We start from the raw sequence: 20000 nt of genomic DNA on the forward strand, positions 1-20000 counted from the left end.
GAATCTATGACGTGTCTGTGTCTTTTACAAGCGTAGTCCTCATTTATATATGAAATACTAAATGCCAACTCTTACTTAGGGATTCTGTCATGGACCCACTGATCTGTCAAACCAATAATGGCCCACCTATCAAATAGAGACGAAACATGATCAATGACAAACCAACAAAGTCACATATGCACACACACACACACACACACACACACACACACACACACTTCAGGTCATCTGAACTAGGGCTGAACGATTTGGGAAAATAATCTAATTGCGATTTCCCCCCAAAATATTGTGATTGCGATTCGATATGAGATTTTTTTAAATGTCATCCTCTTTTTTTCTCCAACAAAACGTACTGAATGATTTAAATATGACACAATATTAGATACATTTAGTGTGAAATATTCTTTCCCACATTTTACATTTGTATTTAACTGCTCATTACAGAAACAAATCGGTTGCTTTGCCACTGTGCATTTAAGTTATTTAAACAAAGTCAAGTATTAACACAAGGCAATGCACTTTTTAAATTGGCCTTATGCAGTAATTGTACTTCAGGGTTAGGATAAGCAGTTTTACCTTAAAATAACATTTTTTGAAAATTGGGGCGCTACAATGACTTTTAATATGGAGAATCGCCTCTGTGCCATTGCCATACCAGGGTCCGTAGGCAAATGACTGCGTTATGTAGGTGTGCCTGAAGCCGCCTGGTTTTTACTGTCTGCCGAACTAGTAAGTAGCGTATTTGTCGTCTTGTGTTGCACTTGCTTGATGTTTGACTGTGTTAGGACAGTTGTTGACTAACTAGTGTCAAAGTAAGCACATTTCAAGAGATTTCGCTAGTTTGAGCCACTAGCATCTCGTTAGTGATTAGCAAGTGATCCCTTATGCTGCTTTAATCACTGTGTGCAAAATTTTCCATCTTAAAAAAAAAAAAAAACTTTTTCTTTATTTTTTTTTATCACGGTTTTTATTTAAGTTGCGGTTTGAAAATCGCGTCTCATCATATCGCGATTAAACCGCAAATGCAATTAATCTTTCAGCCCTAATCTGAACACAGCACAGTCACATATGCACACACACACACACACTTCAGGTCATCTGAACACAGCAGTCACATATGCACATACACACTTAGGGCTCAAATACACATACGCGTCTTTATTTAGGCGTAGACGCTTCAGTAACGCCTTGGCAAAGTGCGGCAGCCAAAACAGAAGCGGTGCGCTTCCCTGCCTTGCGCTGGAAAGTTGAGAATAGTTCAACTTTTAAGCGCACCTAAAAAACGCTTCAAAGACGCAACGCGTGGTGGAGAAGGGGCGCACGCTTTAAACGCGCCGTACCATAGGAATCAATGCATTTGCTCGCGTCCCGTTTTTACAAAAACGCGTATGTGTATCTGAGCCCTTATGATTGTGACTTACCACAGCATATCTTTGTTGTCTTTCGTCATGACCCAGGCTAGTTCAAAGATGACCATAGCTGCCTGAAACATGAGAATACAAACACATGAGAAACGCCCCCTAAGATACAACCTGCCTGCCGTGAGCTGCTGATGAAGAGGGAGAAAGCACTCCACTTCCCTCTTCAGTATTTCCTAAAAGGAACTCTCAGTCTTAGAAGAGTGGGGTTCAAAAGAGTGATGTGCTACTACTTACTGAGGTGCCGTGATACTCATACTGCTCATAATCAAATAAGATCTCCCGCCTGGAATAAAAACACACAAACACACACACACACACACACATCCACACACACCCGATATCAGCCTGTGAACCCACATAAATATACCCATTTAAAAAACGAATTTACAAGACTGAAGACAAAAATTACGTATACTCCTGTCTTGAAATCTCATCTCTTACAAAAGACTGAATACAGAAATGGTATTCAGACACACAACACCATTAAAGAGAGTGGACTCTTGTCTGCTTCATGCAAAACAGCTCCAAAACCTTCAGTTACCTGCGCGCCTCCCACTCCCTCTTCGCTCTCTGCCTCTCTATCCTTCTCTCCACCGCACCCTAGAACACACACACAGGATCAAAACACAACCTCAGACACAGATGCATGCACATACAACATGAGTTGAAGATGTATAAAAACACGCATGAGCACACACACACACACACACACACACACACACACACACAAGAGCGTGGCTCGGGCCGGTTTTTTCTGTCCGAGCCCGGCCCTCAACCAACAGAATAGTAACCCAGCCCGGACCGAGACCGACAGCCATTAACATTTTTTTTTTCGAATCCAAACCGAGCCCGACGGAATTCATTTCTCAACTGTTCATAGTAGCCTACTTATGCCACATTGACGTACGTCTTTTATGAATATCCTGGCTTTATTAAACTGGGGCATCAACAGTTAAATGCCCTCTCTCTCACACAAACAAGCGCTGTTAAACGCACAACCGTACACAATAAGGCCAATAAGCATATTTTAATTAAATGATTCACATTGCAAGAACGTTTAGTAAAATGGTGCGGCTCCTTTAAGAGGAGCACGTACAAGGACAAAGGTGACGCCTAGTTAGGATGTACTAGCGACAAACATTTGTGCTGTAACAGTGTTAACCAGTATGTGAGTAACGTGAGTTTTATTAAAGCATATTAATAGCGTGTGTAATGTGTAGCTTTTTCAAACCGTTTGTTAACCTTTCCTGCGGTCTGTATTTACTAACCAGCAGCAGACGTAAAGGAAAGGGAATTAACCCCTAAGTTAAAAACATGTAATCTACTTCGGCCGTGGAGCATTTTACTCCCCTGCAATCTCCAACTTTCAGAGACAGACAGCAGGAAAGGTTAACAAACGGAATGAAATAGCTACACATTACAAAAACTATGCTTTAATAAAACTCACGTTTCATGCTACACCAACGGGGACAAAACAGACAAGTCTAACCATTGAAGATCTTTTAGCATGCCGACGTTCATTCTGAAACTATCCGAGGTTTAATCCATGTTGTTGTCGAGAACGATATTGCATCAATCAAATTTCATTAAAACTTCACACTTCTTACATTGGACATATCCAACAACCAAATTAGAATTTGCATCGTCTACTAAGCAGAAATACCTCCATACAGTAGATTTCCCTTCGTTTAGTATCATTTTAAAGTCTCCAGATGAACTTTCTCCGTGATGCCATTTTGCCACCTGTAATCATGTTGTCACGGACGTAAACAAATTCCCGCCACGGGAGGAAGGCTGTTATCCTAAAATGTAGGACCTAAATGTAATTTATTTTATTTGTCAAAAACGAACTTTTGCATCATGTGAAGCAGACAGTTGGCTTGACTATTTATTAAGATATTTTAAATTTGGAATGTTCAATGCATTATCGCGCTGATGTGTCAAGCCCGACCCGAGCCCGCTTATACATTTCTAATATTTTTCCGAACCCGGCCCAACCTGACGGGTTCCGACTGGCTCGGGTCGGGTTGCCATGCTCTAACACACACACACACACACACACTGTGGTAGCCCAAGCTGCTCTTAGGCTCTCACTTAGTTTAAACATGAGTGAATTCCCTTAAACAGGGTTATACAAGACAGACTTTAGGACCCTGGGGAGGTTTTGCTGGGGACTAGGCAGGTCGAGCTTTCCCTAATTGACCTATAGCTAAGCCCCGCTCCCCATTGTTACTGTAGCTAACTCGGACCCGTTATCAGAGCTGACTAGAGTTTACAATGGCAGCTATCAGTGTCAAAACTATATCCCAATAGGCTCTAGACAACTTTTGGAGACAAAAGGACCTGATTTCGTCTAGAAGCCTTCAAAAGGGACTTAATTATGCAATGGAGGGATATGTATACAATTTAAAACTCGATATGGTGGATAACAAGCTTAAATTTGAGGCGAGAATTTACAGAGCTCAATGCAAGAGGGAGAAGCTTCAACTCACGGTCATCGCGATTGCAGATGAATACATCCAATACCAGCATTATTCATGCACCGCATGGGAAAGATACAATGAATTCACATTCAGTTAATTAAACTAATCTGGAAAGCACAGAGATGTACACCTACGTTTATTAACTAGCATTAACCTGCCCCTGACTGGACAGTGTCCTAACCATATGGTCCTAACTGTCTAGCTTGTTATTGTAACCTTGTTAATTACCGGCATGCGTGAGTTTCGTTCACGTTGTCATGTTAATCCATTATTAAACCTATGTATACTTGTGCAAATCGTTTGTTTGATAGAATGGCCGATTTTTAACAAACTGTCCTAACTGACAAAGCTACGCTAGTGCAGCTAGTGAATCGTTAACGTTAGCTAGTTTGAACCAGAGATAACTTGCCTAAGCCTAGCATAACATCAGTGGTGAAAGTAAGCAGGTACTGTGAATAATGAGTATGCCTTTTATCATGTAGGCTTAGTTGATTGCTTTAGCAAAGGAAAATTCCAACCTAACAAGAGTATGGCAGAAAGCTAATGAACGTAGCGTTCACTGTGTGGTCTGCCACACAGCTTAATCCACCGGAGATATTTGGACCGGTCTTGTTTTCGATTAGGAAATTAGATACAATATACCCCATTGCCTATCCTCTCCAGGCACGTGCACAGATAGACCCCAAGTGGTGCTCAAGCACCAGCCCTTGTGCCCTGGTTGAGAAAAAGTGCCCTGTTTTGCTGGAGACCAATTTTTTTCATCTAGGGTTTCATCAATATTTTTTGAACACAAATTAGTCTCTCGTCATCAATTTTCATTTTCATCAATTTGTGTTTTGATATCTGAGGGGGCATTTATTTGAGTTCTTGTGAGAATTTCGCCCCGACATGCTCCGCGGCATAGACATAGAATAAGTATCCCCCACATCAGTGTTGAGCGGCAGGCCAACCGGTGCAGCCTACTTCTTCACTGACCTGCATCAGACAAACAGGTAATGGCGGTGTTTGTGCAATCCCCCGATGTTGTTTTTTATAAATTAACAACAACATTAGTGCCTCTGAAAACAATACGTCTGAAAACCGGACTGGTCCGACGTTTCCTAAAAAAATAAACAGACACCTAACTTGATTTGAAAGCATTGTCCAGCTGTTTACTGACGTTTGTCAGGTTTAATGACATTATTTGTCTGAAAGTGCATATTTTGTGTTGTATAAATGCCGTTTAGACAATTTCGAAAGTATGTTGAATTTATGTTTATAAATGTCACGAGAATTCACAGCTAGAAAATAGCAGGTAAACTATGCTAGCTCTCGGTGTCATGCTATCCTTGTCCCACATTGTTTAACGTGATATTTGTGTATCTCTTCGTTTTGCCTGTTTTACAACGATCAAACTTGTATGAGTAATTGCAGAGGGTAAAAAAAGAGTAAAATAAGGGAAGTGTAAGCTAGCTGTCTAATCCTGCCTAGAGGGAACACAGGCTGAGAACAGCATACTAAGTGTAATGCTGCTTATGCTTTAACCTTCAGAAAACAGTTAAATTATTATCCACAACATTGATTTATCTCATTTACAAAATTTGCAGCATAATGCCAAAAAAGACAGACTCAAGAAGCAGATGGACAGGGAACAGCAGCAAGCAGCTCAGAGTAGCCACACCCATTTAACTTGGATCAGGCCATCAAGGAGCCAATCAAATGAGGGAGAATCAGTTAACCTACCTGGTCCAGAGGAGCCCATCACAGATTATGAAGGACAGACTAAGTTATGTTCAGGGGCAGCAACAGAAACAGTGTTGCTTAAGGATAAGAGTGAAGAAGAGGGTGAAGTGACAGCAGCCCTCTCCACATCACAGCAAGGGCATGTGAAGGAAAGAACTGAAAGTGAGGATGCAATTTCGGTCATTCCAAAAGCATTGGTTTTCTAAAAAAGTCCCCAAGTTCAGATTTGATGCACAAGCATGGTGAGGTGGACCAATTACAGAGAAAAGGCACTCCAGACATCATTTGATGTATCAGACGTTAAGGGAGTGGAAGCCAGAGAGCGAGAGAGATTTAATTTAAGTAATCATTTTGGTGATGGGCGCCCTTTTTTTTTTTTTTGAGCACCTGCCCCCCAAAATGTCTATGCACGTGCCTGCTCTCATGATACCTCGTATAAGTGTTGTATCTACCCCATGCACATCGTTTGGACATTTTTGTTGAACCTACATTACCACAAACTTCATAAAACAACCGAAAAATCACTGTATCTAATGCTAGCCTATGGAGCTGTAAACTCACAATGTCCGAGTGCAGCTGTTACTAAACTGCCATTGGCCCGTCTGCGTTCAAAAGGCGGGGCTTAGCGATAGGACAATTGCAGCTCACCTGCAGATTGTTTGCCTAGGGGCTGATCAGTGCCAATCTAGTCAAACAAAAGAGTTTAAGAGTCAGTGTGAAGCAGTGCTGGAGAGAGAGAAAGACAGACGGGAAGACGCTGGTTGCAAGGCGTAGGTTTTCCCCTATTTTCTGTTAATTTGACTACCTTTAGTTGTAATGTTTGAGTGCCTTAGTTCATAATTTAAAGAGTTAATAAAGAACATGTTTTGAAATTCCCTGTTGCGTCGTGCTGAGAGCTGGGCTGCGACCACACACACACACACACACACACACACAAAATTAGGGAACAACAGCTTTAGGGCCAATTTAAGAACACAAAAAAGCAAAGAAAGCAAAAAACTTTGCAGACACATTCATGTTTGACCGATGCACAGCTCACAAACCTCTTCAAATCGCCTACGTTTCCCAGAAGGCTCTGAGCCATCATCGCTCTCATTCCCAGAGTCCTCTCCATCTTCATCCTCTCGGAAGATGTCATCATAGGAAGGTATGCCAAGGTCATCATCCTGTTTTATCATGAGCTTAATCTGGCAACAGAAATTTCAGTTTTCACAAACCTTTATTCATTATATAGGTCCATTAGATATTAGCAGAAAAACTACTAAAATACTAAAAAAATTAAATGCTTTTCAGAGCCCAAGGCCTGTACATTTAAATGCCAATGAAAGTCTCACAGAAACACACACATATACCATCACCTTAGTACAGCACAGTTGTCTACACACATATCCATGTATATAGCTTTTAAGTGCAACTGAGTGACAATTGATCATATGGAACACAGTGAATAATTCAGGTGTGGCTCACACCCTACGGTTTGTTCTATACCCTAATGCTGTAAAAAATAAAAATAATTCACACAGCAAGAAAAAGGGCTCCCTAAGGTTACCTGAGTGTCATTGTAGACGTTGACAACATCAACAGGTCTATGTGTGTCACAGATGAAGAAGATGGTGTCGTCTTCTGGCTGGAGTGTCTCCAGAAGGTCAATGTTTGCTCCACAGTTTATCAGCACAAAATAACGATACTACAGAGTGGACACACACACACACACACACACACACACACACACTCACTTTTATTTAGTTAGACATACACTTGTCTTTCGGCTCCCATCATTCAATGTAAAAATGGTTTATTAATACAAATTCACATTCAAGGTTAAATTAGCCTAAGATCAGGGTCAGATCCATGCAAAGTTAGCCTGTATGTGATTGTCATTGTTGCTCAAAGTGACAGACACTACTGTCATTGTCAGATTCACAAGTGGTAAATAACAAACTTTCTAATGGCTACATACGTTTTATGGTTGGATTTTAATCATTGTCTGAGACTCCTAACACCACCTTAACCAATTACTCGAAAATGTTCCCCAATTGACATGTGTGGATTAAACTGACAGTCGATTTAGTTGTGTGGGGCAGCTACGTGCTTAGTCGACAACTTTAATGGGGTAATATATTTGTATTCGGCGTTATAATGTCTTTCAATGATAAGGGCAATGCCTCACCTGTTCTTTGTGCTCTATGAAAGCGATGCTCAAGTCCTGCCACCCAGTCACGGGAACCAGGGTGTACTGCACTTGATCGCAGTGGAATAGAGCCTTTGCATTAAGAAAACACAAACACATCGTCTTGCAAAAGAATCGACCATTAATTTTGAAATTCAGAAATCGGACATAAACACTAGAGACTGACCTGGAGAACTTTGCAGGCGCATAACGCATCAATGTCCGAAGCTACCAGGAGGGCTACTCTCTAAAAGGGAGGTTAATGACAAACAAATAACTCTTCGAGTTTTGACATATTGAGTATAACAGCAAATGTTCATAGACGCTAAGGATTAGCACTAGCCACAAATAAATACTGTCAACATTACATCTAGCGCAAATGTTAGCTAGCATTACAGAAAGTATGCCGCGGGATTGTCGCTTACTGGCTAACTGGGTAGGTTAGCAAAATACTAACTAGGGTTAACGTTACAAACAGTTCCTCACCTGGTGGACAACCACATCATAAAAATCCTTTCGAATATCTGTTATAAACATATTAAAACCCTAGTTAAAATGTACTCAAATAAACGTCTAAACTGCCAAAAGAATTCCTGTTTAAAGTGTTTTCTGCTGCGTTGTTGTCCAAACTGTTTTTGCGGAGCTTGCGTTTCCTTGTTAAAAATATGGCGCCAAATCTGATTATTGTAGCATTGGGTGTTCTGAAGTGAAATACCCAATAGAATTGACCCTTCGCTAAGCCACGCCCAAAAACTGCCCCAGGCCAATCGTAGTTTAGCAACGGGTAACTAAGCGCGGAGGACCTGACAAACATTTGGCAAAGTGAAGATTCCGAAGCACTGTGCCTATGGGTTGTGCAAAACCGACAGCCGATACCCAAAGAGTTTGGAGGGTGGGGTTGAATTTTTGCTTTCCCAAAACCCAAAACTCAATATGAGAAATGCCGTGAGTGGATAAAGAAGTGTGGGAGGCCCCAATCGTAGCTGAATGTTTACAAAGAACACTTATATTTGCTTACAACAAGCTAATGTTAGCAAGCGAGCTAACTCATCTCAGTATTGCTAGCATACAATTACAGTTCTTTGTTCACAATGCACATATTTTAACGTAAAATGAGACTATAAGATACATATCTACTGTTCGCGTTTGACATACTGTTGAATGTATTTTGGCACTTTGTTAAGTCTCCAACATGAGGACAAGCTAATGTTATCAAGCTAGCGGATAGTTAACTCATCTCAGTATTGCTTGCAAATGATTACGGTTCTTTGTTTAGAATGCGTACATTTTAACGTAAAATAAAATGGTAAGAGACAAGATGCAGGCTCGCTTTGACATACTGTTCAATATATTTTAGCATTTTGTTAAATGACGGCCGACACACGACTTCCCCAATCCGATTGCTGCTCTCCCTGTGTCAGTTCCTACGTGGGAGCATCAGGGGGGTTGCCGGAGGTTTTAATATGTATTTCCCCATTGTCTGACTTCGCGCAGATATCATGTATGTATCCCTCAAAAGCATACTGAAGCCCCTTTTGCCTCGTTCTTTCAGAGATCTCCCCTGAACTCCAGAAATTAGTAATTATCTCTCTGCGGACGTCAGATAACGGCACTTATCATTGAGATTGATATGCCAGGTACGAAAGCTTGTCAGGCGTAGCAACAGTAGTTAAGGTGGGCGGGGCTTAGCGAAGGGTGAATTTCTGTTCCAAGTGACAAGTTGTCAAGCACGAGACCAATAGAATTTTAGCGTGGAGATCGTCCCTCCCTGTGTGTTGATTGGTACTTTGGGTTTGTTTTGCTGTTCCGTCACTTCCTCCATAGCTGCAACACTTCCTGGAGATGAGATAGCATTCCGTGAAGTAGCTGCAGTTGATATTGTTGTTTAATATTGCTTAAGTAGCAAACTTCACAGCTTGAAAATATGGTACGTAGATGCATACATTCTCAGTCTTTAATTGAGATGAATCTCTACCACTCGTTGTTTAGTCTGTGTTCTGAACTCTCTTGACTTAATGACTGATGGATACAAGGAATAGTCAAGTCAGCTAGATAGCCAGTGAACTTATTTTAGCTTGCTAACAATATCTGGTTGTTTTGCTAACGGCCATTAGAGGTTACATTACATTAATACGGTTCATCGTAGCTGCAGCCAGAAAAAGGTGCTGTCAATGCATTATGTGTGAACAATCGCGTTATGTATTGAGGCCTGTATTTTGATGAATGGCTGTCAAATACAGCCAGTTCCTAACAAAATACCCTGTCAAAATTATCGTGAAACAGTTTTCCTGCAACAGTATACGTGAGTACATGTTATATGTCTTTCTACACAGTTTTCCTTCAACATGTTTGACCACCCGATGCCTCGGGCCTTCCAGAATCGCTTCTCCACACAGTACCGTTGTTATTCTGTGTCCATGCTGGCGGGGCCTAATGACAGATCAGACGTGGAGAAGGGAGGAAAAAGTACAGTGACTTTAAATTCTTTACATGCACCTCTGTACATGTACAGTATATGGTCTGCATGAGAGTTTTCACCTCATTCAGGTTTAATTTTAGTCTTTAATAAAGGGCTTGACTATGCCTGTCAAACCAGCCTTAGGAATTACACAGTAGCATTAATTTATTTTCTTTTTTTCTTTTTAGTCATAATGCCTCCTTCAGCGCTGGACCAGTTGAGTAAGTACCACCAAGAAATACCCTATTAGTGTACAATGTTACCAGTACATACATACACACACATACATATTAGCACAAATTAATTATGTCATCATATACCTCCTATTCATTTGTGACTAAAGCTTAAAGCCAATTGCTCAATTGCTACTTTTTCTGATATCCCTCTAATCTAGGCAGGCTAAACATCACATACCCCATGCTGTTCAAGCTGACTAATAAGAACTCAGACAGGATGACACACTGTGGAGTTCTAGAGTTTGTGGCTGACGAGGGGATTTGCTACCTGCCACATTGGGTGAGTCTTTTACCAGCACAGACTAGATTAGTACATATGTTGTAGAGTGCCGACAATGCAGTCATTGTTCGTACACAGACCTGGCTCTGTAAATGGGAAAGAAACATATGGGCTCAGACTGAATAAACATGTTGTTTTAGGAGCACGGAAGGAAGGGGTGTCATTTGATTGGTTATTGAGCTTAAATATCATCCAACTCTCACCAGAATTACCTTTAAGTTCACTGGAAGTGAACATTTTTTAAATGACAGAATGTATTTATACTATATAATATTTATAGAGGATTACTGTAAACCTTGGCAAGAGTACGCAGTGACTCACAATGACTCTGAAAATAACTGAGAAGAGAATGTGCTATGACTTTAATGTGTGTGTTTGTTGGTTTTGCTCACCAGATGATGCAGAACTTGCTGCTAGAAGAAGGTGGATTGGTACAGGTGGAAAGTGTGAACCTGATGGTGGCCACTTACTCAAAGTTCCAGCCTCAGAGCCCTGACTTCCTGGACATCACCAACCCCAAAGCAGTGTATGCAATCTTTACAAACATGCACTGTTGAATATTATACTGTGTGTATTAATATTAGATTTGTAAGGAAATGTGATATGTTGTTTTTTTGGGATGCTTTTTTTACAGGTTAGAAAATGCTCTGAGAAACTTTGCCTGTTTGACAACCAGTGATGTCATTGCTATTAACTACAATGAAAAGGTGACCGTAGTCTGTAGTTTTGCAACTAATCCAGTTACAAAAAGCACTTGTTCTCAGTCAAATATTTCATGTTGCACTGACTGAGATGTCCTGTTTCACTTTTTACTCAGATCTACGAGCTCCGAGTTATGGAAACCAAACCTGACAAAGCTGTGTCAATCATCGAGTGCGACATGAACGTGAGTATGTGGCACAGCACCACAGCTGCTTCATATTAAGTAAAGGAACAAATGGATGATAGGACATAGAGAAAAATAAATGCCTTCAGATAAATACATTTCACTTACCGAACGCAGCATGACCAGAGTTAAGTTATGGTGACTTGCTCGTATCTATCTATTTGGGTCATTATGCCATGTATGTAAGCTATGCACGATTTCTCCATTTCAATTATCAGTTGAAATTCTGTATATGTGTGTAATTAGACATGTGTTGAGGGAGTGCATGTTGTGTTTGGTCACAGGTGGATTTTGATGCTCCATTGGGATACAAGGAGCCAGAGCGACACCCACAGCACCACGAGGAACCTGTGGTATGGGCTCGTAGGAGGGCATGATGACCATACGTAACACCATTTGCATAACAACTTTTATCAAATAGATTTCTTTTCCTAAAATACTGTCTGGTGCCTTGTTTTGGATTTTGTCTAGGAGGAAGACACAGACCCAAGCAACTATGAGATGGACCTAGGTTTCAGGGTAAGTTCTAAAATGTGTCTGGCAGTGTAACTCATAATACCAGGTTCATATTGAAGAATCTCTTGACATGTTTCTCTTTGGTTCTTAGGCCTTCACGGGATCAGGCAACCGTTTGGATGGGAAGTTGAAAGGCATAGAAGCCAGCCCCGCCCCCATTGACCCCAGTGACATCAAACGGTCAGTACTGGCCACAGAGGCTGGCCACACAGCTTTTAGCCATAAACCATATGATCAGAGGCTCACTTTAATGAGCTCTCTGCCTAGGCATTGTACACCAGGCCAAGGCCGTATGCCAATGCCTTTGGGATTTACTTTTATATTCTGTTGATTTAGTTTACCTTGATTAACAGCTGTGTTTAGCTAATGCTGTTGCTGCCTCAAGAGTGGGTCTAGCATGTGTAGCAGAGATGCGGTCATGCCTGTTCTTAAGTCAGTCTCTGTGTCCTCGCAGCGGGATTCCCAACTACGAATACAAAATTGGTCGCCTCACCTTCATGAGGAACTACCGGCCACAGGCACGCAGAATTGATGAGGTGAGGAGAAAAGATGAGACTTGATGCTCATGATCACAGACTTCTCTTTTAGCAGATTCTCGTCTTGGGGAAGATGGTCAGATTAGAACTGCAAATTTCTTAATCAGTTGATAGCAAAAATTGGCTGAATGTGATACACTCCATGTACATACCAGTAAGTCCAGCGGTATGTGTTTTGTGAGAAACTATCACCCATGTGATTTCAGTGCTGTATGAAGCAGAGGTATGGAAACGCACTAGTCGTAGAATGTAGCACTAGTCGTTAATCCCCTACTAACCTAATAGGGCTTTTGACTGTGTGTGTTTTCAGGACGAAGCAGGAACCAGTTTTACGCCGTTCCAGGGAGAAGGCCAGTCTCTGCGCAAGAAAGGACGCAAGCCGTGAAGAACACACCAGACAAGTCTTTAGTAATAAACAAACCAACATTCAAAGCAGATTTGGATTCATTTGCTTTTTCTCTTTTTTCCCACTCATTTTCCAAGAATGATGGGTATTTTTTTCTCAGAAATGAGTGAGGGAAGAAGCCTTTGTGTGAATGCTTTTTAAGTGAGGATGTGACTTCTTGAATTTTTATGTGGGAAAAATTAAAGTGTGTGTGGACAAACTCCTTCAAACCATTGGAGTTGGTCATTGGTAGGACCAACATAACACTTTTTTGGTTTATTAATAATGTTTATCATTTAAAGAATTTCTATAATTAGTTTCATCCCGTAATCTGTTTCATTTCTGTGAAAGGACCGCTTATATGTATGAGTACCATGAGGGATTTTTTTTTTAAATATTGATGTACAGAATATTAAACTAATACCACCACCTGCCCAGCTTTTTAGTTGTTACAGACATTGTGTCTTAAAAATATTCCAGCCAAATGTCATTTTAGACACTTTTTCCCCCCACATTTTTCACTACTTGTTTCTAAGTCATGTGGCTTTTAGTAAGTTATGTGTTAAGAAGTAGTACATTTAACTACCAACAAAGGTTTAAAGTTATAGTATTTAGAACCATATACGCATATCACCGATGCATGGAGCGGTTAATGATCATGACTCGATCAATAGGGGAAAAAAACTCCTACTTGACATACTTACCTTTCCGTGAACTGCTTCAAGGAACAACTAATGACACTTCACGAAATTACTCCTGTGTTCCTGCTTGAAAGCTGCCGCTGAATTAGAAATGCCTTTTAACCAGTAAACAGAACTTTGAATAAATCGTTGCCCAATTCGAGAATTAACAAAAACAGATCATTAGTTGGAAGCTAGGGCGACGTGATTTGTTGTTTCAGTTTTCACACTGATTGCATGCAATGGCTGGGTCAGGGGCATTGTGGAGGGTACGTGCACTTCTGAAATTGTGTGTACTACTATTATGTCTACGTGTAAATGCCAACAACACTTTTAACAGAATAGAGCTGCGTTGATGACGGTTTTTATTTTTCGGAAAATTGTTTCAGAGCCTAATGTATGTGCTTGCATGCGGTCAGCTACGTAGCATGAAAGCTAGCGGATGCTAGTTAACATTGTCGATTTGAATGACATAGGGGTCTCTTCGTCATTGTCTTGTGGGTTAGCGTTAGCCATAGTCATTGCCCCATTACAACACCAGTAATGTTTCTTTATTACTCAGATACATTTTTTGTATGAATACATTTCTGTTATACGGTAACGTGGCTTCAATGTTGTTGGTGTGCATGTAAGCTAGCTTGTCAAGCCAGCTATCTAGCTGTAGCCTAACCAACTAGATAGCTAATTGCTGTCTATCAACTTGCCTGACACCTAAAGACAACTTTAAAGTAACACTATGCAACAATTTGACACTTTTTGAGGTATGGTTTTATAGGCAACTAGTTTTGGTGCCATCCTCAAATTCATTTTGATGGCATATGGTCATGTGAAGGACAGATAAACATCTGTGTCTTCCCCACTAGCCATCCAAGATATGCCCTTTGTAGATATGCCCTCTGTGGAACGTGACATTGCCTGCTATACTTCAAAAAGACACCAGTTAGTGTATTAGCAAGCTTATATCAGTGTCAGCTGGGCTGTTGGTGGTGTTTGCCAGGTTTTGCATGTAGTTAGCTTACTAGTTATTAACCTAAGAATGGTGTTATGATTGGTGACCACTTAATACTTTATATATGTGGAAACAAACATGTCTTCAACTGCATTTGTTTTGGGCACGAGCAACTACAGGGTCATGCATGTTAGCTGTGAATTGATCAATGAAAAACGCCCGACTCCAAAATCAGGGGCATCTACATTTACATATTTCCAGAATACTATAATGGAAACCGTTTTATCCAGTATTCACCAAGTATAGTCTTGGGATAAAAGGGTTTGGTTGCTGTCAGGTCATTGGGTGATGTCTGCCCATGTCCCATCTCTACACTGGCTTAGCCCTTGCCACTTTCTGGACCATTTCCTGAGACTTTTCCCATTCTGCCTTGTCTATCCTCAGCCGCCTCGTACATGCGAAGATTACTGGAGTGAGTTCCGACACTGCAAGAGTCTGTCGAACCGCTTCCATCACTACTACACCTTTGGCACACACCCCACTTGCGAGCAGTGGAAAGAGGACTACGGCAACTGCAAAGAATGGGAGAAGAGCCATTGCTCACAAGCCAAGGTGGGCCCCTGAATTCTGGCCATTAGTTACCAGTATAGCCTCTTCACAGAGCTTGCAAAAATTGCTTGGAGTGATGGCTAAAGGCAACAGAGGAGAGAGGGAGGGGAGAGAATCAGAAACACGGCAGCTGGATTCATACACATATCAGGATAGGCATGCTAGCATACATGTGGTCAATAAACAGTATAAATGTGGTTCAGTTGTCAGGACGTAATGGGATGCGAAGAGAATTATTTGAAGCATGTGGCTTGTGAATCACTTTGCTTTGCTCAGCTTAAAGGTCTTGGTCAGATGATTTTTATCTTTAGAAGCAGAACATGTTAGATTGGTCACATCAACCACTCCCTCTTCTGCAAGTGGCCAAGTGTGTGCGGCTATAGCCTAACAGGAGTTGCCACCATGTTGTTTTCACTGAGACCTGTATCCAACAGAAATAGAGTTGTAGAGAAGACTAAACAAACAAGACGTGTTTTTTATTTTTGTCTCAGGAGGCTCTGCGGGAGAGTGAGCGCAGCCGTGTGGCGGAACAGAGGAAGTTTGCCCCTGTGTGGGAACTCAGAAAGGAGCCTCCCAGAGACTGGCACATGCCCCTCAATCAGGGCAAGGACTCCTGAAACTGCGCTGCCACTGCACACATGCTTGCACACTCATACTCACATACAAACGCTCTTCAATACCTCATCTAGTCACCTTCCAGCCATACTATTCTCCGTTCCATTAACTGGTGCTTGCCTAGAGGTCTCCGCAAAAAAAGAAAAAGTAATACACTCAGGATTTGACTGGACTAGTTGAGTCCTGACAGATGCATAAGAGGGATGACTTAATGGTGTTGTACCCGGGTGTGTATCTGAAATGTTCCTGTTTGGGAAGAATGAGTGTTTAACGTTTTGTCTTCACACATGTCTACAAACTAACACTAGCCAATCCTTGTTCTGGAAGAGTGCTTTATTTCCTTTTGTCTCTCCCCGTCTTCGTCAGTATTGTGAGTTGTGGGCCTGGTCGAGTTGGGTGCAGCTCCAGTAGCAGTGTGAAGGTCCACTAGGGCCCATTCTCTTTGTGCAGTTAACACCAGTCACACCAGTAAGCGTTTAGGACTGTGTTGACCTGACCTGATTAAGCCCTGGGTTAGGGCACCGTGCATCCTGAAGTGATGACTTGTAGACATGAGTGTCAGGTTGTGCCCGCATCGGAAAGTTACTTGAGATCCTCAAATACAATTGATTACATGCCCATTGAAATACAACTGAAATCCACGGTCACCATCTGCCCAGAAGTTTTCAGTCTAGTTTATATTGAAAGTATATGTTGATAATGTGAATCATATGTTGAGCACCTTTGTGATTCTGGAGGTTCACACATACCAATATGAATGTGAATATCTGGTTGGATCTGCTACACAGAGATTTATGAAACACAATCATAGCCCGACTGTGCGGTATCCTGCCATAACAAAGCAGTATAACATGAGGTGGTGATCTTCGCCTTTTTTAATGTTTCACACAAAACCTTTTTTACAGTGCTTTATGTTTTTCAAAAGCAAATGCATATTAAATAAAAAAGACGGACCCAAAAAGTACAACTGATTTCTTTCAATCATCAATAATCTGGTTCAACTTGAATAACTCTGGTTTTCATCTTGAATAGTAAATGTCTGAAACTATTCCAGTGTCAACCAGCAGGGAGAGAATCTGACACTCACTTGCTCACATTCTGCATCTTTTTGTTCAAGAGACACGGACACAGAATCAGAGTGAGAGTGAGAGTGATAACCCATACTGATGGGCGACGTGCATAACTGCAATACAGCATCTCCTCACTGTGTGTACACCTTTGTGATGTCATTGTATTTGCCCTCAGGTGCTTCATAGTTCACAATCGGCGCCGTGTAGCCAGGGCCTTGGTGGGTGAAGGGGAGGAGGGCCAGGTCTGGAGCCAGGGCGGCCAGGTAGAGCTCCTCGGACTCCAGCCTCAGCTCTTCCAGGGCCTGTCTCTGGGCCTCCAGCGCCCCGCTGATGGCGGCCATCTCAGCCTGGTGCTGGGTGTGCTTGTAGCGTGACCACTCCTTCAGCAGGAGCGCCCGCCGCTCACTCTCCTCAAAGGCCAGGCGGGGCTCACTGCGGGCCCTATGGGATGGGGGAACAGGCGAAAGTGAAAGGTCACACACACAGGTCTCAAGGATTAGGCATAAAAGTGCAAAATAAACGACATTTACATACACTAGAAATACATGTCTCCTGTCTATAGTCTAAAACGGACCAAGAGGGTGTTTCAGAAAAAGTCAAGGAAGGATCCTTGACAGCTGTGTTTTAAAGATGCTAGCTATGCCATCAAATCCCGACAAAGACTGTTCTGACGTCAAGGATCCTTCAAATTCCACCAAGGAGAATTTGTCAAGGATGCAGTCTGAGGATCAATTCTTTGTGCAGGTTCCAGAGCCTTTTAGTGCAGAATTTGAAGGCGGGACCTGCACACTCGCTAGACAGTTCCATTGTTGGTTCTCCAAATGCAAGGCACGGAAGGAGACATGTCCAACCAGGGAGGCATCCTTGACTTTGAGAAACACCCAGTCGGCCACCAACAGCTCCTTAAAACCCACTGTTGCACTTATCTCCAAAATACATAGAAAGGATATGAATCATGGATTAGACCTTCACCTAAGGCATTGAGTACAAATGGGAAACCACCAATAGGCAAAGCCAACAAAACACAGACAAGAGATTGCATGGGAGAAATGATGAACCTATGTTGAATTTATGAATGACACAACCCCTCATCCCAGATTGGACAGCATGTTAATGGTCTTGTGTTAACCAGATGGTTTTTAACACCATTACCTACACAAAAATCTGGCCATCCCAATGAGCTTCCTTCTGCATTAGAGCTCAACTGTACCTCATTTCATCAAGGCATTTGGCTGGCGTGATGAAGTCCTCAATAGGGATCAGCTCAGGTGGGACTTTCTCCATCTTCCTTAGTTTCTTCTTCAAGCGCTCTCTTGCCAATATATCCCTCCGGGGGTCCACTTTCTTCTTCTTCCTGGGTTCAGCTCTGTAACCACATACACAAATATGTAGACCACCACAAGTGTCTCCTAGCCAAAATGATGTCAGCTAATTTGAACACCTAAGTAAACACTTAGGCCCAATCTCAATACTTCCCCTTACCCCTTACCTTTCCCCTTACCCTTGAAGTTGCGTGTTCATGTGAGAGCTAGTGGTGTCTCAATACCCAATTTGATCAAGATTAAGGGGTAAGATTAAGTGGTGTATGGCCCTCGTTTTTAAGATGATCGGAGAGCTACCTTGCTCCTCCAAGGGCTATCCCAGAGCACACAGCGAAACCAGCTCGGGAATTAATTTTAAAAAATGGCTGCTTGAAGCGAGGAATATCTTACATGAATAAAGCTATCTACACAACTTTTTATATGTTTATAATGACTCGGTTTGATCTGAAATCTGCTACACGAACTATGCATAGTATTGTAGGTCTTAACTGAAGCTTTCAAACGGTAGTTTTAGGTTACAATTAGCGCGTATGCCACCACTTCATTGGATTATATGGTAGCTTGCTAGGACTAGCCTGACTCCATGCATGTGTACAGATAACTTTATTATCCACGAATTACGTTTGATATCTGTGAATGACAGCACTTGCTTTGGAGACATCAATCCGTGCTTTACATGTACCGTCCACAAAACAATTACGACAGTCTAGTTTTGTGCTCTATACAGTCATATATTTGCAACCATAATTGAAACTTTTTTTAAATCGCTAGTTTCATAGCTCATACAGTCACGCATGTCTACAGATAACTTATCCGCGAACTCCGTTTGATATCTGTGAATGACAGCACTTGTTTGAAGACATCGACCTGTGCTTTACATGTACCATCCTGTATAATCCAGCGACGCCAAGTGACCTACCCGAAACCGAGTGGCGTCTCATTTCATAGGGGAAAGTTTTCAGCCCTTGGCCCTTACACTTGCAAGTGCTAGGGTTAAGACAAAGACAAGACAAAGCAAAAGGGGCCAGGGGAACAATCGAGATTCGGCCTTAGTATGCAATCAATATTGGTCACACATACCCTTCTACAACACTAGACTTACCACTCATAGAAGAGTCCCAATCATGTAGTGACAGACACTGCACAGTGTATTGCAATATCATGATGAAACTATTTAGAAGGGGTGTCAGACACTTACCTCAATGGTGGCGAACTCTTCAATGACAACACGGACGCAAACCAGTGGTTACACCTAACGGTCGCTGTTACAGCACTGCAATAAAGGAAGATTTTATGCAATTGATTAAACATTTCAACATGGCCTAAGATAATGCAACTATGCTAACAGATTCATAATCTTGCGTTAGCTATTTAGCTTCGGTTAATGTCTTGGCTAAAGCAGCTGGCAAACAGTTCGTTAAATACGTACATGTGGCTGAGAAGTGCACATAATGTGACCGTTATAGGCAATCAACCAAATTCAAATTATTGTATTAAATCTCCCCCTTGCCTGTATGGCTAACGATAAGAGCTATCTATCGATAACATATCGTTACTCAGCTAACCTAGCTACAGATAGCTAGGTGGATTTTAAACACTGCAACTTACCTTGGCACTGCATTCTGCCTGGATAGCAGCGTATTAACAACGCGTATAATTGAA

At 41.7% G+C, this 20000-nt stretch overlaps 4 protein-coding genes and 1 pseudogene across 5 annotated transcripts in view; 3 read left to right on the forward strand and 2 right to left on the reverse strand.

Annotated features, from left to right (window-relative positions):
• The window catches only part of cdc45 (CDC45 cell division cycle 45 homolog), a gene marked incomplete at both ends in the record, with an annotated part of 13284 nt that extends 4951 nt beyond the window's left edge, over positions 1 to 8333 (reverse strand). The window contains 9 exons of the mRNA XM_080852363.1: positions 76 to 126; positions 1422 to 1483; positions 1656 to 1704; positions 1963 to 2021; positions 6670 to 6813; positions 7176 to 7313; positions 7797 to 7889; positions 7984 to 8043; positions 8283 to 8333. Coding sequence (XP_080708489.1) covers positions 76 to 126; positions 1422 to 1483; positions 1656 to 1704; positions 1963 to 2021; positions 6670 to 6813; positions 7176 to 7313; positions 7797 to 7889; positions 7984 to 8043; positions 8283 to 8333 — 707 coding nt within the window. The remainder of the gene's footprint in view (positions 1 to 75; positions 127 to 1421; positions 1484 to 1655; positions 1705 to 1962; positions 2022 to 6669; positions 6814 to 7175; positions 7314 to 7796; positions 7890 to 7983; positions 8044 to 8282) is intronic.
• The window catches only part of LOC308376383 (tripartite motif-containing protein 16-like), a 270456-nt pseudogene that overhangs the window by 161091 nt on the left and 89365 nt on the right, over positions 1 to 20000 (forward strand). The window lies entirely within an intron of this gene.
• ufd1l (ubiquitin recognition factor in ER associated degradation 1) lies at positions 9619 to 13140 on the forward strand. Its single transcript, XM_080852502.1, has 12 exons — positions 9619 to 9723; positions 10130 to 10262; positions 10443 to 10475; positions 10649 to 10770; positions 11166 to 11296; positions 11405 to 11477; positions 11588 to 11656; positions 11941 to 12009; positions 12128 to 12175; positions 12264 to 12352; positions 12627 to 12708; positions 13019 to 13140. The coding sequence occupies exons 1-12, from the start codon at positions 9721 to 9723 to the stop codon at positions 13091 to 13093; spliced, it is 927 nt and encodes a 308-aa protein (XP_080708628.1). The 5' UTR covers positions 9619 to 9720; the 3' UTR covers positions 13094 to 13140.
• On the forward strand, positions 13944 to 16907 carry cUnh22orf39 (chromosome Un C22orf39 homolog). The gene is made up of 3 exons (XM_080852910.1): positions 13944 to 14042; positions 15167 to 15334; positions 15823 to 16907. The coding sequence occupies exons 1-3, from the start codon at positions 14016 to 14018 to the stop codon at positions 15946 to 15948; spliced, it is 321 nt and encodes a 106-aa protein (XP_080709036.1). The 5' UTR covers positions 13944 to 14015; the 3' UTR covers positions 15949 to 16907.
• The window catches only part of mrpl40 (mitochondrial ribosomal protein L40), a 3317-nt gene continuing 120 nt past the window's right edge, over positions 16804 to 20000 (reverse strand). The window contains exons 1-4 of the mRNA XM_080852909.1: positions 19947 to 20000; positions 19537 to 19611; positions 18227 to 18382; positions 16804 to 17457 (exon numbers count right to left, since the gene is read on the reverse strand). The exon at positions 19947 to 20000 is cut by the window's right edge and continues 120 nt beyond it. Coding sequence (XP_080709035.1) covers positions 17148 to 17457; positions 18227 to 18382; positions 19537 to 19611; positions 19947 to 20000 — 595 coding nt within the window. The 3' untranslated portion in view covers positions 16804 to 17147. The remainder of the gene's footprint in view (positions 17458 to 18226; positions 18383 to 19536; positions 19612 to 19946) is intronic.

This window comes from Sprattus sprattus (genome assembly GCF_963457725.1).
Source record: "Sprattus sprattus genome assembly, chromosome: 15".
NCBI classification, from domain to species: Eukaryota; Metazoa; Chordata; class Actinopteri; order Clupeiformes; family Clupeidae; genus Sprattus; species Sprattus sprattus.